Source organism: Penicillium cosmopolitanum (assembly GCF_028827165.1).
Source record: "Penicillium cosmopolitanum strain IBT 29677 chromosome Unknown utg000009l:1.0-9042332.0:1.0-9050551.0, whole genome shotgun sequence".
Lineage (NCBI taxonomy): Eukaryota > Fungi > Ascomycota > Eurotiomycetes > Eurotiales > Aspergillaceae > Penicillium > Penicillium cosmopolitanum.
The window spans coordinates 5244466-5272175 of NW_026622679.1; the positions used below are offsets into that span (position 1 = coordinate 5244466).

General features: G+C 49.7%; 11 protein-coding genes across 11 annotated transcripts; 4 read left to right on the forward strand and 7 right to left on the reverse strand.

Annotated features, from left to right (window-relative positions):
• Positions 1–44: 44 nt before the first annotated feature.
• On the reverse strand, positions 45–3732 carry N7509_010035 (uncharacterized protein; the record flags this gene model as incomplete). Its single annotated transcript, XM_056634672.1, has 3 exons — positions 45–3528; positions 3589–3624; positions 3677–3732. 3 exons carry the CDS (start codon positions 3730–3732, stop codon positions 45–47), a joined length of 3576 nt encoding a protein of 1191 aa, XP_056485292.1.
• A 308-nt stretch (positions 3733–4040) lies between these two features.
• On the forward strand, positions 4041–6393 carry N7509_010036 (OSTA/TMEM184 family protein; the record flags this gene model as incomplete). Its single annotated transcript, XM_056634673.1, has 5 exons — positions 4041–4180; positions 4490–4581; positions 4634–5679; positions 5758–6158; positions 6240–6393. Coding segments are annotated over 5 exons (1833 nt in total), but the record flags the coding sequence as incomplete, so codon positions are not given.
• A 794-nt stretch (positions 6394–7187) lies between these two features.
• On the forward strand, positions 7188–8722 carry N7509_010037 (uncharacterized protein; the record flags this gene model as incomplete). Its single annotated transcript, XM_056634674.1, has 3 exons — positions 7188–7311; positions 7402–8125; positions 8209–8722. The coding sequence occupies 3 exons, from the start codon at positions 7188–7190 to the stop codon at positions 8720–8722; spliced, it is 1362 nt and encodes a 453-aa protein (XP_056485294.1).
• A 958-nt stretch (positions 8723–9680) lies between these two features.
• N7509_010038 (uncharacterized protein) lies at positions 9681–10058 on the reverse strand (the record flags this gene model as incomplete). The annotated part of the gene is made up of 1 exon (XM_056634675.1): positions 9681–10058. One exon carries the CDS (start codon positions 10056–10058, stop codon positions 9681–9683), a length of 378 nt encoding a protein of 125 aa, XP_056485295.1.
• A 53-nt stretch (positions 10059–10111) lies between these two features.
• Positions 10112–13871, reverse strand: N7509_010039 (uncharacterized protein; the record flags this gene model as incomplete). Its single annotated transcript, XM_056634676.1, has 3 exons — positions 10112–11695; positions 11782–13386; positions 13452–13871. The coding sequence occupies 3 exons, from the start codon at positions 13869–13871 to the stop codon at positions 10112–10114; spliced, it is 3609 nt and encodes a 1202-aa protein (XP_056485296.1).
• A 407-nt stretch (positions 13872–14278) lies between these two features.
• N7509_010040 (putative pyrimidine 5'-nucleotidase) lies at positions 14279–14913 on the reverse strand (the record flags this gene model as incomplete). The annotated part of the gene is made up of 2 exons (XM_056634677.1): positions 14279–14457; positions 14535–14913. 2 exons carry the CDS (start codon positions 14911–14913, stop codon positions 14279–14281), a joined length of 558 nt encoding a protein of 185 aa, XP_056485297.1.
• Positions 14914–15055: 142 nt separating this feature from the next.
• On the reverse strand, positions 15056–15371 carry N7509_010041 (uncharacterized protein; the record flags this gene model as incomplete). The annotated part of the gene is made up of 2 exons (XM_056634678.1): positions 15056–15125; positions 15199–15371. 2 exons carry the CDS (start codon positions 15369–15371, stop codon positions 15056–15058), a joined length of 243 nt encoding a protein of 80 aa, XP_056485298.1.
• A 343-nt stretch (positions 15372–15714) lies between these two features.
• Positions 15715–18255, forward strand: N7509_010042 (uncharacterized protein; the record flags this gene model as incomplete). Its single annotated transcript, XM_056634679.1, has 1 exon — positions 15715–18255. The coding sequence occupies one exon, from the start codon at positions 15715–15717 to the stop codon at positions 18253–18255; it is 2541 nt and encodes an 846-aa protein (XP_056485299.1).
• Positions 18256–19516: 1261 nt separating this feature from the next.
• Positions 19517–20571, reverse strand: N7509_010043 (uncharacterized protein; the record flags this gene model as incomplete). The annotated part of the gene is made up of 2 exons (XM_056634680.1): positions 19517–20470; positions 20521–20571. 2 exons carry the CDS (start codon positions 20569–20571, stop codon positions 19517–19519), a joined length of 1005 nt encoding a protein of 334 aa, XP_056485300.1.
• A 399-nt stretch (positions 20572–20970) lies between these two features.
• Positions 20971–24239, forward strand: N7509_010044 (ATP-binding mismatch repair protein PMS1; the record flags this gene model as incomplete). The annotated part of the gene is made up of 5 exons (XM_056634681.1): positions 20971–21003; positions 21064–21160; positions 21228–21314; positions 21377–23812; positions 23848–24239. The coding sequence occupies 5 exons, from the start codon at positions 20971–20973 to the stop codon at positions 24237–24239; spliced, it is 3045 nt and encodes a 1014-aa protein (XP_056485301.1).
• A 1695-nt stretch (positions 24240–25934) lies between these two features.
• N7509_010045 (uncharacterized protein) lies at positions 25935–27022 on the reverse strand (the record flags this gene model as incomplete). Its single annotated transcript, XM_056634682.1, has 2 exons — positions 25935–26259; positions 26544–27022. 2 exons carry the CDS (start codon positions 27020–27022, stop codon positions 25935–25937), a joined length of 804 nt encoding a protein of 267 aa, XP_056485302.1.
• Between the last annotated feature and the right edge of the window lie 688 nt (positions 27023–27710).

The following is a 27710-nucleotide window of genomic DNA, read 5'->3' on the forward strand; positions in this document are numbered from 1 at the left end:
GGTACGATGGGATGCTTCTAGACCCGAACCTTCCTTGGATAGGCTCAGGCATAGATGGAATGGCCATTGTCGGGGCGAGAGATCTTCCTCCCATCGGCAAAGGATGAAGTTGGACCAATCTCTTCCCAGTCAAAGAGTAGCCATTGGGCTCGATGAGTCCGTTTGTCGTGGGCTTTAATATGTTCCTGTTGCAAGCGACGAAGCTCGCCAATGCCTCTCTTGCGCATAGCCATCTTGAGCCCAATTGACAGCTGAATGAGGCCCAGTGTATTTACAGTCTTTTCGGGTGTTCGAAGAGCCTGGGCCACAATATTGCGATCAATGGCAGCTAACGTGACATCGGGAACCAATAATCTCAATCGTTTTGAGAACTTTGAATTGACCCAGTCATTGAATTTTGTTGTCAGCGGGCTCGATTTTAAGACCACAGCAACTTGGTCCAGCAGCACAGAAACATGAATAGAGCTGATTTTTGCCCTCAAGAAAGTCACATCATATAGAACAGGAGGGAAGAGTGGCGCGAGGACATTTTCTTCGTTGTCAAATGAGAAATCGAAGCTTTTCAGACTGGAAGACAAGCATTGCAAGAACTCCGTGGAGCATTCACCCAGGATCTTTCCAACATCGAAATCCCAGTTACAAACATAGGTCGGTTCTGCAGGTGGTAGTCCGAATAGACGATGACCATAGGCGGAGACACCATCAATGAACAACTGGGTTCCTGTAATGGACGTGGATCCATCCTGCTGGACTGACTGGAGGTCGATTTTGAGCGGACTTATTGAAAGTTGCATGTCCATGTAATAATTGGTAAAACGCAAATCAACCTCGAGCGAGGCGGCGCGGAGCCTCGAGCATTTGGATTGGTCGTAGATACTCTCTGGAAGCAGAGCACAGGGGCTATCGACAGTGACATGGACCAATACATCCATATCGTTGGACTTTCTGTTCGGGTTTATTCCGGTGGGGTTGGATGATGGTTCCTCGGCGTTGACCAGTTCTTGATACTCCTCGAGGGTTTTGAAGTGCATCTCATCTCCAAAGTAGTTCTCTCGAACTGTCATGAAACTCTTGATCAAAAACCCGTAGAGATACATTCGAGGCGACCCTCCATTGATGTTGAGTACCAATGTATCTGTCAACTCAGACGAGGTCATGTGAAAATAGTTGTAGGATCCATCAATGAATAGGTTATCCAGCGTGGCCATGGACTTTCCCGGTAAGAAAGCATGCAAGGTATCCCAACCGGGCGTGAGGTAGTCCACACCTCCGTCCTCGAGATTAACTTTGAAATCTACAGCGTTTCGATCAGGCTGAAATTTGTTGAGCGGGATAGTCACATTCGCCGTTAATGTCTTGCCCTTGATGACAATGAATCGATTATCTTCCAGATCAGTCGGGTTGCTGATGATGTTTCGATCGTTCACGTTGACCAAAAGCTGAAGATTCGAAAAGACGAGATCGATATTGTAGATGAATGGTACAAATGTGTAGTACTCAGATGGTGGCCCTGATGCCCAATCGCTCACAAGGTCAGTCAGAAGAAAGATATGATCTCGTAGGAGGAACAGTTCCAAATCCTGGCTGTCGACCGTAAATCTCCACGATCGAAGACTATTCCAAATGAGAGGGTTGGACAAGTCACAAGTGACAAATTGTCGAGGGCACTGCCAGAGGAGCCCATGGTTCACACTGGAAGACAATTTTGACTCTCGCAAATCAAGAGTGAGCTCGTTTCGAAAGCCCACACTAGAAGCCACCATGTCCATGGCGTAGCTGATAGAGGAGTCGGCTGCCACACAGAGAGACAGCCATCCAAAGGGACGGATGTCGGATCCAAGGGTTCCCTTTTCACCTTCTTTCGGGCGGGATTTCCTTCTCTCCTGTTGACCTTTTGCCTTTGAGGAACCCCTGATGGCATCAGCCCGACCTTTCCATTGCCAATCTTTCGATTGCTCGCGGGTAGGAATTCGCAGTTCAAGCTCGCTGCTGATCTCAACACGTAATCTAAATGCTGTACTTTGCCTCAAGACACCCGGGGCCAATTGCTCTGCAGGATCGGAGCTTCGGTAGAAATTTGGGAAAAAAACATTTTGCAAGCCGACTCTTTCCCTATCGGTCCAAGGCCCGTAGTTTATTGTGCCGCCGTCAATTTTCATGTCGATACCCCATTCCGGAGGAAGAGCGTCGTTGATGTTTTTGTCCGTCTTATCATGGCCAGGCTGGGTGGAAGCCAGGTGTTGAGGACCAACCCGTCCCGGTATATCCCAGAAATAGGTCAAATCCAAGCTAGGGCTGTCTATTATTGTTGAAAACCTCGCATACTCGACCGAATTCCATTGTTCATGGTCATCGGCATCGCCTTGATCTAGATACCGGGACAATCCAGTCCAACGAACTTCGGGAAACTCTGCTTGACTTCGTGGCAGATAATCTGCCTGCTTGATACTGGAATGAAAGGACTCGACAGAGCTCTGAAAATACGGGACGAGATCTCGAATCCCATGCCATAGCTTGCGCTTGTGAAATCGGTAGCTGAAGGGGTTCCGCTTTTTTTTGCTTTTTGAAGGATCCTCTTTTTCTGCAGCACTCAGAACTTTGGCAGTTGCTAGTTGGGTTTGTTTGAAGTCGGGATTAGGGCGCATTTGAAGGACAGGGTGACTGAAATTGAACGCAAAGAGTTGTCGATAAAGATCAAGAGGTCCGGCGTTGCATGCAGCGATGTTCCCTGTCGCACTATCAAAAGTAGTCGTCAAGACAGATCTGGTATTCTCGTTTCCAAGCACAACGGCGCCTTTGGTGCATTCAAGTTTCACCGGGAGGAGCTGAAGCATGTTTGAGACGGGTTCCGAGAGCTCAGCATGGCGAATATCGGTCTTCCGGGATCGCAAATTATCATCTTCGGTCGTATGGCGCTCTGGCAGATCATTGGATTCCGGCTTAGGTTCGTTCGCAGATCGGATATTGACCGTGTCGTTGGTACGCTGACGTTCCGGTTGCGAGCCAGTAGAGGAAGTTGGCGAGTATGGGTTGTCCTCATCTTTGTCTGATTTACCATCTTTGGTATATCCAAACCCGGCCAGAATACTGTCATAGGCTGGGCTGCGATTGTAAATGAACCATTCCAGCCCGTAGACCTTCATGGAGACGCGACAGGGTAGCTCCGTGGCCTTGCCCACGCCGCCTTCTTCTCCATGGCCATCATTCTTCCCACCGGTGCTCGGAGAATCACTTTTGGGCCCTTCAGATGTGCCCAACCCCCCTGTCTTGCGCCGAACCTCCGAGAGGTCCGTCCGTTCCACATTGCGCTTCCAATACCTCCATGTTATGAAACCGCCATGGATGAAGATCGTCTCGTTGGCGCCATGGTACCTGACGCCTTTGAAAAATATTCGACCACCGAGTAGCGAGACTTGCAGCGCGTTAATATCGATATAGACGCGATAATAGTGCCAGGTGTATGCGCGAATTGCATATGATACGAGGGTCGCGAATAGTCGATTGAAGTAAAGGAGGAAGAAAAGGGCCCTGGATTGTTCAGCAACAACATCCACAAAGTCAAATGGTCACATATCTCTCTATACATACAGAATACAGGAAACGATCAGCTCCAAAAGAAAAAACCTAGTGCAATCAGCAACGCGATCTTCTGGCAAACAGGAGCTCCGAGACAAACCAATTGAAGCTTGGGTCCGGCGTCAGATAGGAAGCCGTCAAGCTTGTACTGGCCATTTCTCAGTGGGATCGCCAGCCGGCATGAGCATCCTCGAGTCCAAAATGACTCGCGACCAACGAGCCTAAGCAGTTTGCGCGTAGCCTAGTTCTTTTTTGGGTGTTGTCGGCATCGGCATCGGCGTCGGGGGGGAGGCAGTCGCGGAATGCGGGCAAGTCAAGGCGGTGTCACGAGAAGATCGTCATCGGCCGACGCCTCCTCCTGCCAACATTCGAAGGAGCTCCCTCCAGCTACTTCGACTAATTTAGGCGGCTGGATTTCGTGCCTCTGCTTGGGTTCGGGCGATATGAAGTGGTGTCTTTAAGATTCGCGGCCATTTAACCCGCGCTTTGTCAACTCTGAGCCCATCATGAAGGCCCCTGCCAGCGGTACGGGCTCAAGCCTGGCGCAGGCGATCATTATAACTTCAGGCGTTGCAGCTCTGGTAGCTTCGCTGCTCTCTCTTGTGTGAGTCTTTTGTTTATTGCTTCCCTGGATTTGGCCTCTTTGGCCCCATCAATAGCCATATCGCAGAACTCTTAAGCTAACGTCTGCCTGGCTTTTACAGATCGATATGGTTTCAAACGTACGACCTTTGTTCACAACTTCCCACTCTCTCGAGACCAAATACTGAAATGGAGCTTGATTTAGGAAAAACTATCGAAAGCCGTTACTCCAAAGATATGTTGTGCGCATATTATTGATGTTAGTATTTGGTGGTAGCCTGGGACTTCAGGGGTGAGAACGAGAACGAGAACAACTGCTGATTGAGAACAGGGTGCCAATCTACGCAGCATCATCATGGACAAGCATTATTTCCCTTCGAGCCGCACAGTTCCTGGATCCGATTCGAGATATTTATGAGGTGGGTTTCTCTGTTTCGAAGCTACGCAGACCCGCTCTGATAATGGACCCCAACAGGCCTTCACGATCTACACATTTTTCCAACTTCTCATAAACTTCCTCGGTGGGAGAGATCCGTGATTATCATGGCACATGGCCGTCCTCCAGTCTCACATGCCTGGCCCCTCAATCATTGTCTGAAGAAGATCGATATCTCCGACCCCCACACATTCTTAGCTGTGAAGCGCGGTATCTTGCAGTATGCATGGCTTAAACCTGTTTTAGCACTTGTCTCGATCGTTATGAAGGCGACAGATACCTATGAGGAAGGTTATCTAGGTATCACCTCGGGCTACCTCTGGACGGGCATTGTGTACAACCTCAGTGTGACGATTAGCCTGTATTCCCTCGCCATGTTCTGGGTGTGCTTGCATGACGACCTCACCCCTTTCCGCCCTGTCCCGAAATTTCTCTCCGTAAAGCTCATTATCTTCGCTTCATACTGGCAAGGATTCTTCTTGTCCATTCTGCAATGGCTGGGCGCTATGGGCAACGGTCTTGCCGGATATACCCCGGACAATCTGGCAGCAGCAATTCAGGATAGTCTCATCTGCTTTGAGATGCCCATCTTTGCGATCGTGCACTGGTATGCGTTCTCGTGGCACGACTATGCAGACCCAACGATTTCGGCAGCCCGACTCCCAGTGAAATACGCCCTGCGCGATGCCTTTGGCATTCTAGACCTGGTTGAAGATACTAAGATTACCATGCGCGGGGATAACTACGAATACCGACATTTCGATTCAGGAGACAACGTCATCGCGCACGAGGAGTCTCATTCGCGAGTCAAGCGAGTGATGGACGGAATGCGATATGAACGCGGTGGAAAAGCGAAGTATTGGATCCCCAAGCCTGGCGAAGCAAACAAACCCGGCGAGATCAACAGTCGCACCCCGTTACTTGCAGGCGGGGGAGACTCAAGCCAACGTGGTCGAAGTGAGCGTGGTAGTCGCAGTTCGACCGAGCGATATCGATCATCGTACAGCGAAATTGATAGCGCGATGGATGATGAAGATGAACGACTTTTCACGAATGCACGAGCCCTGGAGTTCGGAGATTGGAATGTACGTTGAAAGTGCCAAGCTCGCTCAAGGTCCCACGGTATCGTTTCGCAAACGCGAGTGCTAACCAACTTCCGACAGTATCCGGTGATTACAGCCAACGAAGTCCCCAGAGATCAACGACTGTCAGCCAGCCAGAGTTACCAAGGATCATCTCAGGCGGGAGGTGATGTGAAAAAGGCCCGTTCGCATCGGAAAGGCCGAGCATCGGGCAGTGGAGGCAGACGCCATGCCAACAGCGGCAGCGGCAGCGCCAACGCGAACGCCAACGCCAACGCCAACAGCTCCCGTAGGTCCAGTAGGAGCTCAGAGGTGCCTCGTCCCTTGCAGCGCAATGCCAGCTCCAGTAGTTCACAGAAATCGCAACCCAGCCAACGAGTGGATCTCGTGGTGGAGGACCATGAGGCTGAAGAGGAAGACCGGGTCCAGACTCAGCGCGAGTTGGGCTCTGCTTGGGCGGGTGGTGAAACCCGACATTTCTCGTAAGTCCATTGTTTTCCCTTCGCGATTGGACCACAACTGCACACGACCAAAATTGGATTGACCCTGTTCTCATTTTCCAGGAGACCGACCAACCAGCCAATCGAAGAGGAGGTTGAGACCGAAGCTCCGACTAGGGAAGCCCCGGCTGAACCTACTCAGGACGATCGCGAGCATCGCTCCGGCCACTGGGCTTACGATGGAATGGAGGAGGACAATAATGTATGGGGCCGATAGAATAGGGTTTCCTGTATTATTCTTTTATTTTTTAGGGTTTTCAACAGCATATTGGGGTGCTTTACCTGTCACTTTTCTTTTTTCCCACGGTTCGGCCCCAGTAAGGCCCCAGTAAAGTTGTATCCGCGAACTCATGGGGTCCCTCTTTCATTCCGCGAAACCTCGAAACAACATTCTGAATCGAAATGAAACAGATGAAACCATGGGTCCCAAGGTATGCCCATGTGCCAATTTCCACAGGTGCCATCAATGCGCTGGCCCCTCCTCTACGCGCCCGGCCCACTGCAGCTCCTCCCGCTACGGATATACTTAGTACTCCGTCCTCCAGAGCTAGCACTACTTGTGCCATGGCAGAAGCTCGATAAGCCCAAATGTGACATCTCCACATGATCCTGGCGAATCAGGCACCACATCCATCCCCGCTAAGGTGATCGTCACCAACGATGGTGTGTACTCACACTGTGAGCACCAGGATGATTTACTCATCCGGGTTTAGTTCGCGCTGCTTAGCGGCCCCAGGGGTCTCTCATTCTACCGTCCCTGGACGAGTAAGGAACTCTGTTCGCCCATGGTGTATGCGCCTTGGGGGGGGTATCCTCGTCCTGTCGGGGTGGGGGCTGATCCTTAGTACTCTTCTCGTACGACTCTTGTCGTCGCTAGCAATCCGTTTCGTTCGTTTCGATTTTCCTTGCTATTTGTTTCTTTATCCGCTCCCATCCTTTGTTGCTCCTCTCTTCTTGAATTTTCGCCTTCCGGCAAGGTGATGGATTGATTCCCCAAACGCGCTGGCCGCCATGACGCTGGCTTTGGAACAAGCGGGATCGCTCTTCACCGGCTGGTTTCGGTCATGCGTCTCATGTTTATCGCCGCATGAAGAGGTGCATGAGGGACAGAGGGGTCGAGAGACGAAGGAAAGAGGTATGTTGCACCAAGGTGAACCGAACTCCAAGGATAGGAGTATATCCATGTACATCTATCAGCGGCTAATCCATCGACCCTGGAGTATAGGCGTCGAACGGGAGATGCAAGTATGCCATACCCAACCGCATCTGGTTCCTCCCATGAAACTGGTCGTGTACGATGATCTCCCCAGTCCCGGTGGTTATTATCATCGCCAGCAGAGTTCACTATCATCATGGGTAGTTGAGGGGAGAAATCTCGCGTCACGGGCTTCAACCCGTGCAAGTATGTCCTGGAAGAGACAATCAACTGGAACTCCCTTGAAGATTGGCGCACCCTCCGATTTTCGTCGAGTCGACTCCTTCCATCTCGACTCGATGCCGGCATTGCCAAAGCAGTACCGGCCCCTGGAATTAAGCATTCACCGATCTGGTCATCGGTTATCAGACTTGCCCTCGTTCGAGGAGTTCCAGCTAGAGGACAATCATCAACGCCAGACTATAGCGGCCCCTCCACGAGCCTTCACTCCACCTGGTATGCGAGCCCGACGCTGTCAATCTAGTCATGCTGCAGTATCCGTATCTCGAAAACCAGTCGGCTCGGGAGACCATCTATCATCTGTATACGTTGAGCATCCCATCGAAGCCCCCAAGCCAGTCCGCATTGCGAGCACCTTGATCCCCCATTTCTCTCTCGTCAACCCCATTGAGACAACTATCCACGAGGAAGATCTCAACATGCCATTCTTCGACGAGTCCAGCTGGGAATCAAACCCGCTCTCACTAAAAACCTCAACCCCAAACCACGCCGAGTCTCAAACTATCTCGTCAGAGTCAGAACCCCAAACACCTCGTCCCAAAGACACCGACCCCAACGACTCATCCACCTTCACCAACTCTCCTTTCTCCACCAGAGATTCCCCATCAACCGCAAGTTCACGAACAATGCCATCCCGCCTCTCCTCTCTCCGCCGTCCTCGACAGCCGAAAACCGCAAGACCATCGCCGCAGTGCCCTTACCCGCACTCCCCAGTCGAATGTCGCAGTGGTTCTTCCCCGGCAGCAAAGCATCCGAATCCGGATCCCCATCCAAGCCAGCAGTCTCCCTCGCCGGCGAAAATGGATTCGCCTGGGAACGCACCCGGACTCTCAGCGGTACAACTGTCGGTTCAACGGTCACGACTATCACCGGCGGCGCGAATACCCGACGACCGAATTTCTCTATCTCGAGTTCTTTCACTGCCTCGACAACGCCCAGGGCGTCGATTTCAGGAACTACCCCAACCCCGGGTACAGAGAAGGATATTGATGCGGGCTTTTATCACCCTACTATCTTTGAGGGTCATTCGCAGCATCATCTTTCGCAGACTGGTTCTCGGGCTGAGGATTTCCCGAGATATGATGGGACCAATGTTGGACTGGCCTTTTAGGGCTTGCTTTAGTGGTTAGTCTGAGCTGGTGGTGACGTTGGGTACTTATATCGTGCGGCTTTAGGCCCTAAGTGACTTGGAATTTCTCGCTTGGTTCAAAGACTTGTTATTTGAATTTGCTGGAAACTTCTATATAATTGTGCGTTGCTTTTGGTGTTTGTGATGGAATACCCCTTGGATATTGATTGGTTTTTTTGAGTTTTTCTTGTTTGAGATTTTGGGATTGGAGATGAAGATCTGTATCCTGGTATTAGTATACAGTTATTAATGGGTAGTTGAATCAAAGCTAGGGTGGTTTGCAATGTATATGCTCGTTTTCGTTTCTAAGGTTCGCCGACTAACGACTAGGTAGTAACTAGTAGCTTAAGTAATACAACCTCTGGAGTACAGTAGTAGTGTTGCAAAAGTTTGAAACCCCTTGTTGACTCCAGGGCTGCCCTGATCTCTGCCTTCCCAAGGGGAACAAGTAGCTACCCAAGATGGAGTAGATTGGCTAATTTATTCCATCTTAGGTAGCTACAGGTCTGCCATTAGAAGCCCTGGAGGTGGTTGACAATTGCGGGCAATAGGAGGTTTCAACCTTTTGCATGGCCACTGTATATCGCCTCATGAGGCTGTTTTAGATATTGCCATCCATGATGTTGCCAACCTTGGTTTACGGATACAATCCGGTCAACTAGAGACTACCTCTTCATCACATAACTATCCATTGCATTTATACAACATAAAAATAAAGACCTAAACCTTGGAAAGAGTCTAGCTGATCGCTCGGTTCGCCTTCTCAAAGCCCCAGCAAGTCGGGTTAAAAAAAGCACAGTGATAATATGTAAAGAATGTGCAGCAAGGGTATCTTGTCAAAGCCACACACACACAAAGAAGAAACAAGAAGAGAAAAACATCGATGATATACATGAAGAGCCAAAAGCCACAGAATCACCGGAGAAATGGGCCAACTACTCTAGTCCGAGGACACAATCTCCAACCCATCCGCGGCAGGCATACTCACCGAACCATTCTTCCGATGATTCTGATTCTGCATACCAAGAATCTGCCACGCTCGACCCATCATCCCATGTCCAAGTCCCTGAGGAAATTCAACAGAGGCTTTATGAGCATGTTTCGGCATACGATCACGCAGCGCGCGTTCACGCTTAGCAGCAGCCAAACGATCCTGTTCACGCTCGTGATGGACAATATCGTCGCGCCATTCGGCCCAGTGCTCGAAATTCTCGCGTTGCTGGAGAACCTGGTAGCGGAGACGAGACTTCGAGGGTCGCCATGCGTTGCGGTTTGTGTTTGTGTTTTCGTTCTCCTCGCCTGTCGTCGTCGGGGCCATTGTGGACTTCAAGTCGCAGACACGAGTTTCCTTCGTCAATTTGAGGAGATGGGTCAAGACATCGCGACTTTCCAGTGCTGTGCGCTGAATCTTTTCTTGCTCGACGGTGGGGTTTGCCCGGGTGAGGGTGCGTCCAGCCAGGCATGCAACTCTGTCGACCGCTGTACAGAGTAAGGGTCGAGAAGGCTTGAGCGACGGTTCTCCTCCCGGAGGAAACGAACGGCAGATTGTAGGCTTTCAACCTCAGCGCGGAGGGATTCATTCTCCTGCATCGCGGCGAGGGAGGCCTCGTTGTCAATAACGATGCCATCTCCGGTGGTGGTCACGCCGGCAGCGCCAGACATGTGCTTCAGTTTCTCGTAACGGGATTTGATTTCCTCGCGTTCTTTTTCCACAGCCTGGAGTTCGACTGCTTGTCGCTCTACAAGCTTTTGGAGCTCGGATTCAGATGACTGGAATTCTTCGATCTTCGTTTCCAGATCCTTGACCATGGAGGCTTTCTTGCTTGTCTCACGCATGCGTGACTCGAGGAGCTCGATTTTGATTCCTCGCTCTTCGAGGGTGTTATCTTTGACTCCCAGAGCTGTGGAAACCTCGTGAACCTCATTCTTCAAGCGACGAATTTCCTCATCCGCATCTGGTGAAATGGTTTTGTTTGACTTTAATTCCTCCGCTCGAGCGATCCAAGGGAATGCGCCTCTTTCGAATTCGACTGTACGGGAGAGGTTCGAAGAAATTGAGTCAAGTCCATCGAGCTGGCCACCCAGGTCACGCAATTTGTTCAAAAGTAGCAGAATTGGATCATTGGGATCCTGAGGGCCATCCTCGGACACCACAATACCTGCGAATGACAGAGCCATGCTGTCCAGAATCTCTTGGAGAGCAAATGGTTCTGTGCGACTTTCATCACTAGTAAGAACCACAATATTGTGGGCAAGTTTTCGAGTCAATTGGGAGAGTTCGCGAGTAGCGGTTTCATAATTTTTGAAAGGCTCATCGGCATCCTCTCTTAAAGGTGCCATGGATCGTGATCTCAGTTCTTCAAGAGCCCGAGAAATCTTCCCGGTAGCCACCTTCAAGCCACGAGCCTGGGAAACAAATATATCAAGTTGTTTGAGGGTGAATGCGTTCTCCTCACTGCCACTGCCTTCTTCAGAGGATTCCTCTGGAGCTGCAAGTTTTGAAGCAACTAGGGCCCGGATATTTGCGATACCGCCGGCAGCATGATCAAGGTATGACTGGGAAAGGCTCGCACGCATACACATCTCGTCGGCAAACATTTCTGGGGTCGATGGGAGAATAGTCTCTGCCAAGTGTGCAAGCAAAGCAATGGACCGGCGTAGTTCCACGCCAAATTTCTGCATGTTCACCTCGTTTTTCTTACAGTTCTCAACCCAGAAGTTCAATGTGCGCTCGACGGGTTCCATTTCGAAAAGAGCAGCCTTGGTGTTTATAAACTCGTCTGGAGTGCAAGCACTAACATGATTGACAAACTGATTACAGACGGTCGCAATCCAGAGCAGCTGTTCAAGAACTTCATGGGAATGGAAAAGCTCGTCCGGGGTCGCGAGAGTGGACTCGTCGGAAATTTTCTCGCGGATGGTGTTATTCATGATGGTGGCCTTGTAGCTGACACGCTTGAATCGGAGAAGAGCCAAGACCGAGTTTCGTTCCCGTCGAAATATTCGGGAAGGTATAGCTTGATGATCGAAAGGTGTTGTACCGCTTCCTCGGCCTCCATCCGGTTAAGTTCCACGTCAATTGACTTAGTCTGAGCCTTGGACACTGAAGCTTGGAGCTTCATATTCAGGTTCATCATGGCTCTTGAACGAGTGGTGAGGTCTGTAGCTTCGGCTTCTGAAATCTGTTGAGATGACCGCATATCTTCCAGATCAGTCTGTAAATTGGTGACCAATTCTCTGAAGCGACCCAGTGTATATCCCAATTCCTCGATGGCCTCCTCTTGCTGCTCGTTCTTCTTGACCTGCTCATTGAAGACAGTTTCTTTATAATCAAGCTCTTCTTGAAGCTGCTTCTCAGTCTCGATGTGGGTATATTCCAACTCGTCACTGATCTCCCTCAAAGCTTCTAGATCTTCGATAGCAGCCTTGAGTTCATTGATTTCCTCCTGATAGCGCATGTTCTTGTCGGCTAGCTCTTCGATCATTTCTTCGGCGCCCAGCGCAGTCTCAAGCTGTTGCTTGAGATCGTCGACATTCGTCTCCGCAACAAGAAGCCTCTCCTTCGCAGCTTCATAGTCAGACTTGACAGCAGAGTACTCTTCCAGATCTTGCTCCAATTCCTTGATCTGATCCTTCAGGTCTCCCTCCTGCTGTTGTGTCATGTCTCGCAGACGGATAAGCGCCTCGCGAAGTCGTTCGTTGGTCTTCTCCATCTGCAACCACCCATGGCTGGATCGATCTTCAGGATTGGTCTCGTTGCTGAACTCTTCGTTCTCTTCGCGAAGAACTTCCACTTCCAAGTTAAGCTCCTCCATCTTAGATCGAAGCGCTTCGCACTCATGCTTGTATGCCTCGGACGTTTCCTCCGCCATCTCTCTATCAAGAGTTGCCATCTCCATAAGCGACTCATGCTCGGCTTGCATTCGCTCAACCTCTTCGAGACGAGCCTCAGTTTCCTTCAGCTTTTTACGCAACTCCGTGATCTCCATTTGCTGCGGTGAATACTTGGCTTGTAGCTTTTGAATAATATTCTCGAACTTGTCGCGCTCGGTCTGCACTTGCTCAAGTGACTTGAGCTTCTCCCGATCTTCAGAACGCTTCTTTTCCATGACACGGAGCTTGGTATGAAGTTCTTCTAATTCCCTGGTCACCGCTGCATTTTGGGCAGGCCGGGATGATGTACCGGCGGCACTTGGACGCATTGTCGTGGGTCTGGCAGTCAAAGATTGTCTGGAGGCTTTGGGCGCAGGCGTTCGTCTTTCATCTTGCGGAGTTTCGCCTTCCGCGTCAAAAGATTCCGCATCATCGGTTGGCTCTTCTGACTGGCCGCTTGCCCCGGTTTCTCCGCCATCCGAGGCCTTTGTTGGGGCAACCCGCCGCAAGGAAGGTCGTTTGGATAGTCCGGCGGCTGTGCTAGACACCGCAGATCCTGTTCGCGAAGTCCTTGTAGATGCCCCAATAGTCGAGGGTCGGCCAGCCCTGGCAGTGGGCTGGGTCGTAGATGCACCGGTAGAGGGTCTGGAAGCATGAGCAGCCGGGCGAGGTCTGGTGGCAGTGGGGGCGACGGTGGAAGTGCGGGCGGCACCTCCTAGCGATGAACGGCTCGAGGCTGCAGAAAGCTGCTTCGTCGGGGACTTGGTAGGAGACTGCAGAGGAGAAGGCCAGTTAGTACGATTTGCGGTAACGGGACGGGGAGAAGAAGCTATGATACCCTGATTGAAGTTCGAGGGGCCATTCTCGGTGCAGGTGTAGGCGTTCCAGTCGCATTGGTGCTCTGTCGCTTGACAGCGGTCGGAGGCAGCGCACCAGGTTTCCTTGCGCCAGGGGTGATTCCGCTTTGTCTGCTGGCAGCAGCGGCGGGGACGGGTTTGGCGCCTTGTTTACTCTCCCGCGTTGGCTGTTCCAGCACTGCGGCGATTGCCGTTGGGCGAATGAACATGCCATATCCTGGCTCACAATGAAAGTACCGTTCACCTTGTACCTGGCCATCGTTCTTTCCAGTAGCATCGTCCAATTCAACGCCAATCCAATCTCCAACGGCGAAGTGGGTGGTGCCGAGGAAGCGGACCGTGGCCTGTCGCCCATCGGTCAGGCTGATGACCGAACCCGGGGAAATCTCTTGTCCGGTCATCGCGAGCGTAGGGATCAATGATCCACGACGACGAACAGTTGTTGACCAAAAGGAGGGGTGGTTTGATGTTGTTGGTGGCAGGAGAGACGGGATGCGCTAAAGGAGTCCGCTCTGGCCAGGAGCTTCTCCGTCTCGGGCGACGCGCTCCACCAGTAGATTGCCGCCTGAGGCAGAAACAGAAACATCATCGGAGACTTGCATGATTGACAGTTCACTACGACAGGTTTCGGCGTTCTTGTGTTTTGGATTCATTGTAATCTTGAATTCATTAACATGATAATCTATTCCCTTCTCTTGGTATTCCACTGTCTAAAGTTGGACGAAACAAAGGACGTCTTTCCAAGAACTGTCCTATCGCAAGTCTAGTATCAACAAAAAGGGCCTCTAGGCACATAACAAGAATAACTCTAAACAGTGTCATTTCCCTGCGATTTGAAAATATCAGGGAAATGGGTTCGAAGCTCCTCCAGGCTTGAGATCAGATATTTAGAGGCAGGGATACGTGGAATGGTGACACCCGGTTCCACCAAGTGAACTGTCGTCCACCCCCTGGCTTGGGCATGTGTACAGTTCAGGTGCGAATCGTCTGTACATTGGACAAGGTAAGTTAGCGGCGAACGGCTAGCAAGATCAAAGGAGGAGGCATGGGACTGATTGACGTACCAACAAAGTAGCACGATTCCGTACTGGGAACGCAGGCCTCTTTCTCTGCCTTGGCATACATATCCTGGCTGGGTTTGCAAACCAACGGTAACTGGCCATAGTCACAATAGGTGATACCTTCAAAAAGGTCTTCCACTCCTAGCAACTTGACCACTCGTTTTCCATGGTTGACATAGGCATTGGTGAGTAGCCAGGGTTTCACCTTGGTAGTGTCGAGGCTCTCCAACAGCTTGCGCAGCTTGGGATTGGGCTTCAAGATCCTGTCCAGAGGAAGGGCATCATCCACTTCTTCATTGAATTCAAGAGGATCAATTTGGTGGTGGCGTGTCAGGCCTTCAATAGCCAAGCCGTACTCCTTATAGTACTTTTGGTGAAGCATGTGGGCGTCCTCCGAAGTAAGCTCTAGATGCTTAACGAAGAATTTATCTGGAGGATAAAACTGTCAGTTTTTGCATAAGATTGTCACTAATTCCAGTGTCATTTACTTATAAGTGTCTGCATTTCATCGTGAATGTTGCATGCTAGAAGTAATTGTCAGTATAGCCCCGGAGCTCAAATATACCAGAGCTGAACTGTACATTTAGAGTAAAGCTAGACATGAAAAAAGAATGTTAGTCAGGTTATGCAGCCAGTTGACCATGCGAATCTACCACTTCAGACGTACACAATTGTCAATATCGAAGAAGAACACGGGCGTGAGTCACTTCCATTTGCGCCGTTGACTGCCGTCATTGTGGAGTTCCAGCGAGAGATGAATGGAGAACCAAGTGAAGACTTCGGTGAGAATGAAACAGGACGTAGGAATTGACTGGTAAAACGACCAAATGCACGATGCATGGGGAAATTGAGATGTGGTCAAGGTATCAAGAAAGCTGGGGCAAACCCCAAGGTAAAAGAAAGTCACTGGGGAACCTCGGGGGGCAATCACGGGACCTCATTGGTTTCTGACGTTAGCGCCTGCCGCAGAAAAACGCGACCCGCGATCATCTTTTTTTTTACCGCTCCCTTTCTAGTTGAGTTTGAGCTTCTTGGAACTCGCAGTGCGATTCCAAGATAAAATAGGCAGGGCGATTCAAAAGTCATAGCACTTTTCAACTGCCTTGCAAGCAAAAAGAGACACTCTTTCAGATTTAATCTCAGCCGTCTTCAACTTGAAGCAGCTCTCTCTCCCCTTGAGATCATGGCTACGGCACATGGTTCCACTACTCACCTTCCAACAGGTCCGATGGCTGCCACCGCAGCAATAACTGCAGACGAGGTCCAGGAATACGAGCGCATCTTGAAAATCAGCGATGACATCTTCGCAGGCTCACATCCACGCCTCAGGGTCCCCCAGCAATTTGTGCGCAAGCCTACAGCACGAAATGTCCAAAATGGCACCGCGTCCACCCAAGTTGCGAAGACCAAGCCCTCCAACGCCCTCACTGAGCATGTCGCCTTTCTTGAGACCTCGTCTGAGTCCCCACGTCGCAGTCAAGGTCAAGGTCAAGGCCCAGTGGCCGGCAACCTCCCGTCCACGGCCACCCGCATAGCTCCCAAACCCGCCTCGGAAATCGACCCTATCTTCTTGACCAAGTCAGATGATTTGGTTAGAGCGGAGCTTCAGTTACAGAGACAGAGGTTGGAAAGAACTTTGCGGGACCAGACAGATCAACTGAAGTACGAGGTGAAGAACAAGCTCGCAGCCCAGGATACGAAACCTGGTTTCAATGTCTCGCAATTGTTGGAACGCGCACTGCAAATCGCGAATCCCGTTTCCATGGGCGAACCTTCCGAGACAAATGGGCCGAGCGATTCCTTCGATGAAAATTCTTTCTACTCCAGTAGAGCTCCTGACTCGACTCCGCCTCTTGAAGAGCAGCGAAGACCATCTCCTCCGGTGGCACTGACTCAAGTGGCGGACACGGCCAAGCGCGCCCCGGTGGAGCCATATGCAGATGAGTTGCAGCGACTTGAAGCTCTGAATCGAACTGGCTCTGATCAGGAAATGCAAGATGCTTACTCTGTTGCTGACCAGCGCGTCCCTTACTCTCAGAAGCAGCCTCTCCCCGCTCAAGACCAGATCACCCACCAACCCCAAGAGCCTCAGCAAATAGATGCTCTGGACGAGCCTGAGTATTCCCCTCCTGCCCCGATTGCCCCACCTCTCAATCAAAGAGCCCCCCGATACCAAGGTGTGGCAGGAAGTGTGCCGAGGCCCAGATACACCGAACAGACCCGGTTTGCGCAAGAGCCAGTCTCCCCGGCCAACAATGTGAAGGTAGTTCGCAACCACATCACATCACCTGCTGCTCCCAGACCATCGCGAGTTTCGCCGCTAGCGACCGCCAAAGTGCCCTCAGTTCAACAACTCCGAGACGAGCGCCATGATCATGACTCTGACCGAATCTACTCTGATCCTGACTCTGGCCGTGGCAGTCCCAATGGCCCAGCTCCGCATATCGTCTCTCGAAAACGAAGACGTTTACAAGGCAGAGGAGAGGACTCTCCCCAGGTTTCCTCGAGAATAGTCAATCCCGATATCAACGAAACATTTATCAAAGAAGAGCCGGTCTCGCCCCCTCCATTCGCAGACGATCCCGCCATTGTCCGGAACAGGACGACCCAAGAACGTCCCGTGTATATCGACATTGCTTCGCCGCAATACACGCCAGTGGCTGAAAGGCAAGAACATCACGCTCAGCGACAAATATACGAACCAAGCTCCTACCACCAAGTCCCTGTTGACCAGGGGCCACCACGAGCTGTTTCTTCTCGAATGAGTACTAGGCGTCCTATTCGCGAAGATGATGATTTGCGACGAGTTGCCAGTATGCAGTACGCCAGCCGGTCAGAATATCCGAGGGAGTACCTACCAGTCGACCCTAACAGCAGCCGCGCTGCGTCCTACTCGGTCATCGATAGGCCACAACCAGAACATCCCGGCTACTACGAAGAAGTCCCTCATTCCTATGGTCCCAGGTATGTTGCTGTGGACGACATGTCTCAGCCAATATATCGCGAGCCATACTATGAGGAGGCACCTCCGCAGCGGGTCATGGCCGCGCCTCGCAGGCGTATTGTAGACGAGAATGGCGTCGAGTATGAGGAAGTGATCCCGGCACATAGGATGCAGCCCATGGCTCCACCCCCTCGACCCATGTCCAGAATACAGCGAGTCGATACATACGATGACCGAGTTCCCGTCCGCGCCCCAAGTGTCCGTGCTCAATCCGTCGTTCAGGATCCATACATTGAACGCAGATACGTGCAGGAGATGCCACCACCACAACCACAATATTACCGTCGTGTCATGGCAGATTATGCCCGTCCCGTCGCCAACGATCGACGATACGCCGCGCCGTTGGAAGGAGGCCACGAGCCCTATTCTCGCAGCGGTAGCGTCCAAGTCGCCGAATATGTTCCTCGTCACTCAACTTACGTAGATGAGCCCCCCGCTCCTCCTTCCGAGAGAGTCATGCGAACAGCAAGTGTCCGGCCCCAACTCGCTCGGTATGAAGAACCGCATGAGATTCCCCAACAGCGGGTTGGAAGTATCCGACCTGGGCACAGTCGGGATGTCAGTGTGATTATGGATGATCGTCTTATGGGCGATTACGTTGAGAGGCCATATTATATTCGCGAGCGACGATTTTATGATGGGGAGGATGGAAGATCTCGTGTGGCGTTAGACGGTGCCGCGGATTCTGTTCAGCGTGTTCAAGTTCCGAGACACTACTAAATCTTTTTTGTTCGTTGCATATCTGGTAGCGTTGGGCAGCATTTATCAGTCCTAAAATCATCCTCGTACGAGAACATATCTGAGATCTTCATATTGCCTAGAACAAATAGATAATAATACAGTTCCCCGAGACTTTTCTAGGGTTGTCGGTTCAAGTTCCTTTTTCCCTTCTACCTACTAGTAGCATTTCCACTCCATTGAGTCCTTTTAGCCACCACAATTCCAAGTCACCCAAGAACCCTGAAGTACCTAGGTATACTACTAGTACTATGCAGGAATATCGTGACCTCGCTATAACTAGTAGGTGACTTGCATATTCGAGGCCGGGGCCCCTTCTCGGGTAGGAAAGGTTCGGAGTCGACTCGGAATTCGATACGGCGTGAATGGAGTCGAGAAAAGCGCGGAGCAGGAAAAATGAAGCTGAAAATAAACCCATCAAGTTGTCAAAGTCAGCAGTTCAGAATCCCGAAATGTGATACGAGTAATCGCATTATTTTATCAAATCTGAAAATCATTGGGGAGATGTGTGTTAATCGTGCAGTGCTTCGAAACCCATGAGCCCTTCCTAGCCGCATCAGAGTGACAATGGTTATCAACACTGTGTGTTTCAGAAACCCAATCATTTGCATCATTTGCGGTCTAGGAGTGTGGGCTTTTCGGAATGAGGACAGTCGAGTCCAGTGTATGTCGCTAGGCACTGAGCGTTGGGAGAGATGTGATTCGTGTGACGAAGGAGGAACATGGGGTGTTTTTGGGTCTTTTGGATTTCACTGACCTTTTCATGTATCGAGTCTTGTGTTCATGACTTTGTTCAAAATGAGGGATAGTTGTTGTGGACGAGAACTTGGAGGAGTGGAGTTTGCCAGTGCGAGTAAACAATTGGAAAAGATATACCCCGAGGCAGTCACTACTCACCACCCACTACCACCCACTACCACCAACTACCACCAACTAATACTAACTACACAACTACGAAATTCCACTTGATCAAAGAAACAGCTCCATTGTTACTCAGACACAACTATCTAGCAGAAAGTATTATCACGCATGGCGTAAGCCGAGATCTAGTATACTACTTAAGGAGATCGTTCCTTATTCAGCCCAGTGCTCTAGATATCAGGGTAGCACCAGCCCATCGCTAATTGATCACCGTTAAATATGACAGCAAATTTCTTGACTCGGCAAACTAGCGTCGCTATGGCTGGCCTCCTCACTCCTTGGGCGCAACATGCTTTCCCGGTCCCCTCGACTCAGGGCCAGATCACTCCCTAACATCGACAGCGAGCGACAACAACCGGCTTGCAAGAAGATCTTCCACGTTTGTACTTCCATCAGAAGCAAGACCCCCAAGTTCTTCGAATTCAGTCAGAAGTCTGTCGATTCTTTTTCCGTGGCCACTCATGTTGAAGAATTCTGTAAGAGAGGCATGGATTCTCAGAAGCTCGGGATCTGGAAGATCCCACCCTCCTTTGTGTGGCTGAAACGTTGCAAGACGATCTGCAGGTAGAATCAGACAAGGTACAGTCAAAGTATCTTCGAAAGTCTTTACGTGGTACTGGTTGTCGACACCGGTAGCGATAAAACATAATCTGAAAGCGCCAAATTCCCAGTGAAGAGACCTTTCCAGCATCATGGCGTTTCGCTCTGTATTTAGCTGTTCTAAGGTGAATGACATATCCTCCAGAGTCGGAAAGTAACGGCTGATGTTAACCCATATATTTGCATGTCGGTCAGATTCAGTAGGGGTCTTAGGATCGAAGGATGCAATATTAAATAGAATAATATGGGCAACTTCAAGATCGGCCTTTTTGGCATCCTTTGGGCGAGGGTGATAGGCACTGCAGTATTTTGTTGCAACACATCTGAAGCCGTATCTTTGCAAGCAGTGGTCTCGGAGCCTTTTCTGAGGGCTCTTAGTTATCGAATCAAGGTCGAGCGCAGTGGTATTTTCGAATGAATCTTCGAAATCCTTACGCAGATAAAAAGGTGTTTCGTCAGTGGGTGTTTTGCCGCCTGATGCTTTGATAGGAAGCAAGAGACCGTTGTAAATTCTCTTGACCAACTTTCGGAGCCTCTCGTCGGTTACACATTCTCTGGCGTCGTCTGCCAAGTTGGCTCGCCCGTCGGGGGGCAGGACGGAGAAAAATTGGCGGAGGACCTGGGTTGTGTCATCGGAGTCGGTTGATTTGTAGCGCCCTAACCTCTGCTCTATAATCTAGCTTTATGATCAGTATTGAAATGACCAAAAGGCATGAAAGGACTCACTCTTTCGGGCGAAAGCATGGCAGAGCTCTCGTTTCTTGGTGGTGATGACATTGTGTCGACGCGAGAACCGATCTGAGCAACGGACTGGATAGAGAGGAGAAGGTACTAGTAGCGGACCGAGTAGCAAACTAAGCAGTGAGCTAAGCAGTAAAAATTAAAATGATCCGAGCGAAGTGGGAAGGGGAGTTTCATAGGATCAAATACTGGGACTTGCTAGATCTATAGACACATCCAGCTGCCATTTCCCCTAGTACCAATTTGGATATATGTGGGTCATGTCAACGAACGTGATGACTAACACAACGTACTAACCCAATGTAGTATACTTCACAGCCAACCACGGTTGACATTGACCAGTTGATGTGGGCCAGGCAGATCGGAGCTTGGCACTGGCACTCCAACTCACGCGTTAAGTGCGACGCGTGAGACTTTCTCAACGTGCCATGAACGATGGCGACCATCAAGGCCATTGAGGCTCAGTCTGTACGCTTACCAGTACTCCCCAGAGTGTGACCGTGCCTTTGCTAACCCCGACTCCTCCAGGTTCATCAAATCCAATCCGGCCAGGTCATTGTTGACCTGTGTTCTGTTGCTAAAGAGCTGGTCGAGAACAGCCTCGATGCGGGCGCAACCACAATCGGTAAGTGCTTTTTTCGCCATCAGCGTCTAGAAACCTTTTCAGACCGACTCTAATATCTTTCCAAAAGAGGTCCGGTTTAAAAATAACGGGCTGGACTTGATCGAGGTCCAGGACAATGGCAGCGGAATCTCGCCGGACAATTACGAGAATATCGGTGCGTCACCCTTGAGAAGAACATCAACGTGCTAGGCGCTAATCCATGCGCTCGCCATTCAGCATTGAAACACTACACCTCGAAGCTATCTTCCTACGATGACCTCTCACGCTTACACACCTTCGGCTTCCGCGGCGAGGCATTGTCATCTCTCTGTGCCCTCGCGAATTTCCACATCGTCACCGCTCAAGCGAACCAAGCCCCCCGCGCAAACAAACTCGATTTCGAAGTTTCCGGGAAGCTGCAAAAGACACAAATAGTCGCCGGGCAGAAGGGGACGACTGCTTCCGTAGAAGGAATCTTCAAGCGACTTCCAGTCCGCCGGCGCGAATTGGAGAAGAATATCAAACGGGAATATGGAAAGGTGTTGAATCTCCTACATGCATACGCATGTATCAGTGCTGGTGTCCGGTTCAGTGTTAAGAACACCGTTGGCAAGACGAAGAATGTGGTTGTTTTTTCTACCAACGCGAACCGCACGACAAGGGAGAACATTGCCAATGTATACGGAGCGAAAACCCTTTCTGCGCTGATTCCATTGGACCTGAAATTGGAATTTGAACCATCTACTTCGATGAAACGCGCAGGTGGGGCGAACAAGTCGAATCAGCTGGTTGTTCAAGGCCATATCTCTCGGCCTGTCTTCGGAGAAGGACGTCAGACTCCGGATCGACAGATGTTCTTTGTCAATTCTCGACCTTGTGGTCTGCCTCAGATTGCAAAGGCTTTTAATGAGGCTTATAAATCGTTCAATGTTTCGCAGTCGCCGTTTATCTTTGCGGACTTTCAGATGGACACGGATGCTTACGATGTGAATGTATCGCCGGATAAGCGGCAGATTCTAATTCATGATGCTGCTGCTTTAATCGAGTCTCTCAAGGCGTCCCTAGTGCAGCTTTTTGAAACTGCTGACCAGACTGTACCCAAGTCACAGGTGCTTGGCTCGAAACTTTCCACCCCTAAGCAGCAGGCACTCGGGGCTCTTCCGGGATTTGTCTCAGCTCGCAAACTCAATCAGCGCGTTTCCGATTCTCCTGCCACCCCGTCTCAGGAATCCAGGGCCGAGAACGAGCACCCAACTGCCCGGAATGATATTGAAATCCCCACCAACACCGAGGAAAACTCACATGACGTCGAGCCTTCAGCTGCCGCTGAAACTACTCCGGCGCCCAAACGACCATCAGCACCGCCTAGAGAAGCCACCTCTCCTATACAAATGCCAGACAACACTCCTGCCAGACCTCGAGGAAAGAGCACAGCAGATTCCCAGGAGCAAATGGAAGACAAAAGAAGCTCCGAAGTGCCACAGGAGCTGTCTTCGCAACTTTCCGACGAACAGCAGCCACCATCCGGCCATCAAATCGATGAGCCAGAAGAAACGCCAAATGTGGTTCAAAATGCATTTGATAGAATGCGCCCACGCCGTCTCCCTGCGGAAATGGCTACAATTACGATTGGCGGCCATACTGTTAAATCGGTGGTGGGAAGTGGTCCTCCGCGCAGACGGACTTCAGATCGGAGATCATCGGACAAGGAGCGTCCGGCGCGAAAACGGCTTATCCACACGCCGTCCCGACCTAATATATTCGGAAATCATATGAAAGAGTTTGCCGCCCCAGGAACACAAACGGAACCAGATGAGGCTGGGGATGAGAAGGCGGAAGATGGAAGCGAAGGCGAATATGAAGACGAAGACGAAGAGGCTGAATACTCTGCAAGTGAGAACAGTCAGGAGAGCGATGCTGAACAGGAAGCCGAAGAAGAGGAAAATCCCCCTTCGATGCCTGAGGATACCGATGATGCCCCTAGACAAGGCGAGGCTCGCCACCAACTGGAATCGGAGACAGCTGAAGTAGAAACAGCAGCGGGCACAGAAGAACAAGACATGGACGAGGTGGAGAAAAAAGCCGAAGAAGAGGCCAGAGTCCAGCATCTAATCCACCAAGCAGAGGAGAACGCCATGCTTCCAAGCGAAAACAACATCAGCCGCGTGAACAAGATGAACAAAGGCGCCGTTCATCGCGATGCAACAGTCCACTTGGTCAGCACGATCGACGCCTCAATCTCCCAGCTACAATCCCAAATGACGAAACTACGTGAAGGCCTTGAACGACAAATACAACCCTCTACCGAAGAAGACGTCGAAGCCAATGACGGCAAAACGGCCGAAGACCGACTTGCCTTAACAGTGAGCAAGACTGATTTCGCGCAGATGCGCATCATCGGCCAATTTAACCTTGGATTCATCATCGCCGTCCGACCCGGCGAAACCCGGGACGAGCTCTTCATCATCGACCAACACGCCTCGGACGAGAAGATCAATTTCGAGCGTCTCCAGTCCGAAACAATCGTTCAGAACCAGCGACTCGTCCGACCACAGCGTCTAGACCTCACGGCCGTCGAAGAAGAGATCGTTCTAGAGAACCGCTCCGCTCTTGAGAAAAACGGATTCATTGTCGCTGTTGATGAGAGCGGCGAGGAACCCATCGGTCGACGATGTAGTCTTATTTTTCTCTCCCACTGAGCAAGGAAGTTGTCTTTGGTTCGCGGGATCTGGAAGAGTTGATCGTTCTTCTGTCTGAGTCGCCGGCCGCTAACTCGGTCTCTGTACCGAGGCCTAGTAAGGTGCGGAAAATGTTTGCGATGCGTGCTTGTCGCTCGAGTATTATGATTGGGAAGACTTTGACTGCGCGGCAGATGCAGCGGGTTGTTTATAATATGGGGACTATTGATAAACCGTGGAATTGTCCGCATGGACGACCAACTATGCGGCATTTGATGAGTTTGGGACAGTGGGATGAATGGGATGAATATGGGGAAGAGGATGGGGATAGTCTTGATATCTATCGGCGTTACGTGGATGAACAGAATCAAGGAGGGGAAGAGGAGGATGAAGAAGATGAGGAGGATGAACTTGAAGCATAAAAGCGATACCCAATAACAAATCAATATTTACCCACTATCGAAGGTATATTCAAAACGACTCGCACCTTGAAAGCAATTGCTTCGACTTTAATCTGAATACCTCCGAGTCCAACCCAGTGTTTACTACTCCCTAAGTCACTATACGTACTACCATATTTCCCCTGCAAGGTGGGGCTTTTCCTATTCTAGGTGCCGCCGCTTTAATGAGGGCGCTCAGAATCAGACAACTGAGCAGCTCATATCATATCACGTGACATGTTAGTAAGGCTCTATACACCGAGTGATAAGTGATTGCTTACTGACTGTTCATTGATTACTTAGAGACTGATCAGAACTTCAGAAAGGGCTTCTACTAAGTACCTAGCCTAAACCCTGCCCATACCAAAATTGGTACTCGGCCCTACAACAGTGCTTAAGTGAATTTTTTTTATGGCCTACTCAGCTTCAGATTCTTGAGGTACTTTCCAAGGTAGTGTAATGGGCCAGGGCCCGATTTGATATTAAGTGTCGATATGTGACCTTTATTCCTGTGATATGCACGACGGTTAGCGCACAGATAACTCCTCTTCTTCAAGATTGTGGTAAGCAGCATTTTGGCCCAGCCTAATTGAACCAAAAACACTACAACCCTTCATAATAATATGTGGTTTATATAATTATCAGTTGTTGTATAATGATATCTAGTAGGGTTTGCTACTATTGTTTATCTCAAGGTTCTATGTTTATTTGGGTATTTATCATTGAATTTATACTATATTGATTCTGGGTCTTTTTACTTTGTATACCTAGGAATAGTCACTTCTAGGACTTCTTACTTCATGATTGAAACAGTATCAAATTGTTCATAGTTCAGGGATCACATTATATTGTGTCACTTATATGCCTAGGAATAGTTACTTCTAGGGCTTTTTCCTAGTACTATTCAATGATTACCAATCAGAAGATCATTGTATGTGAAGGGCTGTAGTGTTATTGATCCAATTAGGCTTGGCCAATATGCTATTTACAATAATCTTGAAGAAGAGGAGTTATCTGTGCGCTGACTGTCGTGTATACCTAGGAAAGAGGTTATGTGCCAATACGTGATATCATATTGGGCCCTGGCCTAATATACTTGGGTTCTCTTGGATTGTGCTAAAGTCTAGTGGAGATGGATACTGACACTATCTCCTTTGTTGGGTTTGGGTGCCTCTTACATTCGGAAAGATGAAAAATCCCCTTGAAATTCACCTTCGTTTGAGAGATTCGCTAATTGCTGATTTTGATAGACTGCAATATACTAAATGACGGTGCTATAATTAAGGGATATATCCCACATGATCAACAAACAGGATGGACTTTCAATGAATTAGGGACCAATGTATAGCTGCGTCGTTTCCAATTCAAGCAAGGGATCAAATTAAACTGAGTGTAAGTATGACCAGCGCGTATGATTAATTATTGCTCTGATATTCAAGTCCTGAGAAAATCGATGGTCTTGGCGCGCTAGCCCAGGATTTCCAGGCGAAAGCCAGATTGGGGATGCTACTAAGTGTATGAGGATGGTTCCTGCCGAGCTTAGTTTTGCTCGTATCCATCAACTGGAGCCCCTCGTCCTCCTCCAGCTTGCTTTGCTTCCCACATGACAAAGTGAGGTTGTTCATAGTCGTTAACTCATGAGCATGGGGTTTTTGTCCATCTTGGTTTTCAGGGCATTCAATTTGTCTGAGCCCTCCTATGGGCTGGCAGGGCAGGAAAGTTGACAATATTAAAATCCTTGAACTCCAACCAAACGATTTTAACCCCAAAACTTTCCATATCCAAATTCAGATCAGGCAAAATTGTGCGGTGGGTGACAGTCAAAAATGTGCTGTGGGTGACAGTCTGTGCCCAGTGTGCAGACTGATCTGCAAGCTTTTCCTCCAGCCTCTGTGCCGTTCGAGACCTGACAATGCTTTCAATGCCCTCAAAGAATGCGATTAATTTTTCAGCATTAGATACCCTATAGCATATGACGACTCCCATTTCCAGGTTTCCATTCCTGAGCAGATATCGTCTCTTGGGTATCTCGATAAGACTTTCTGTCATATTAATTATCCTCATTCTCGAATCGATAGGATTGACGAATTTGACACGGCCAGGGTGAATAATTTTTGGTTTAGCCTTGCCATATTCCAACACCAGACCCTGTTGGCCTTCGTTGACATATCTATATGGCCATCGGAAGGCCCAGCAAGGAACTATAATCCGGCCGAGAACGCATGATATCACCCTATTTAGTATTGATTAGCAATTATAGTAGAAAGGCCCACTGTTTATACATACCAGCACATTGTTGTCAGAGGTGTCGACCTTCCCATGTCATCTACCAACCGTTTTGCGTCGTCCACCGACTGTTTCGCGTTATCCACCGACTGTTTCGCATTGTCTACCAACTGTTTCACGTCGACCACCAACTGTTTTGCGTTGTCCACTGACCAATTTGTGTTGTGTACCAACCGTTTTGCAATGTCCACTAACTTTTCTGCATTTTCCATTGATTCTTTTGCGTTGGCTACCGACTGTTTCGCATTATCCACTGGCTGTTTTGCCTTATTCACTAACTGTTCTGTGTCGTATACTAGTAATTTTGTGTTCTTCACTAACTGTTCTGTGTCGTATACTAGTAATTTTGTGTTCTCCACCGACTGTTTCGCATCAACCACTGACTGTTTTGTGTGGTCCAGCGGCTGTTCTGCGTCACCGTCCGTCTGTGTTCCGTGGCCCCCTGACTCTGTCCATCCATCTGGCCGTGCTGCTGACATGTTCTGAGAAAGGAGTACGCCAATAATAGCTTAATACTGGAAATACTGGAGACTTGTGATAAGTTCCGAACTTTGACCTAATATCGAGGTTCACACAGACTGTATCTGTCTTATTTATCATAAGGAGGGTTCCAATTCAACTGGCTTTTGCCCGAGATTAATGTTAGCGGTAATTATTTAATTATGAGCAGATGACCACGTCACCTTCGTTTTCAACATACATAGTCTAGAACCCTCCGCAGATCGTCTTGGGTCGAGACTGATAGCATTCTCCGGTCTACAGACGCCTCAAGTCTAGAGTTTCTCCTTCAATTTGTCTTGGATACAGGCCACCAATGTTAATCTATTTCAATATTCTTTCGGTCATCATTCCCATGGTGTATCCAGCGCATATGAGATCCGTCATGTGAGCTGTTAGATCCAATTGCCGCAAACGGTCATTTTACAGTGGGGCTTAATTTTCCACGTCATCAACCTGAGTGCGTTCTCTACATACAAGCTACGTTGGCCCCAGAATTGTAAATTGTGAGTCTCCAGGTAAAATAATCAGGTATACAGGTTATATAATATTCAATATCACCTCTAACTACGACTTTTAAGCATTCAGAAAGCTATGGCACCGCTTAGTTGTGCACTTGAGAAACCACTCAATCTAACACAGGGAGATAATGTTATGAATAACCTCTTT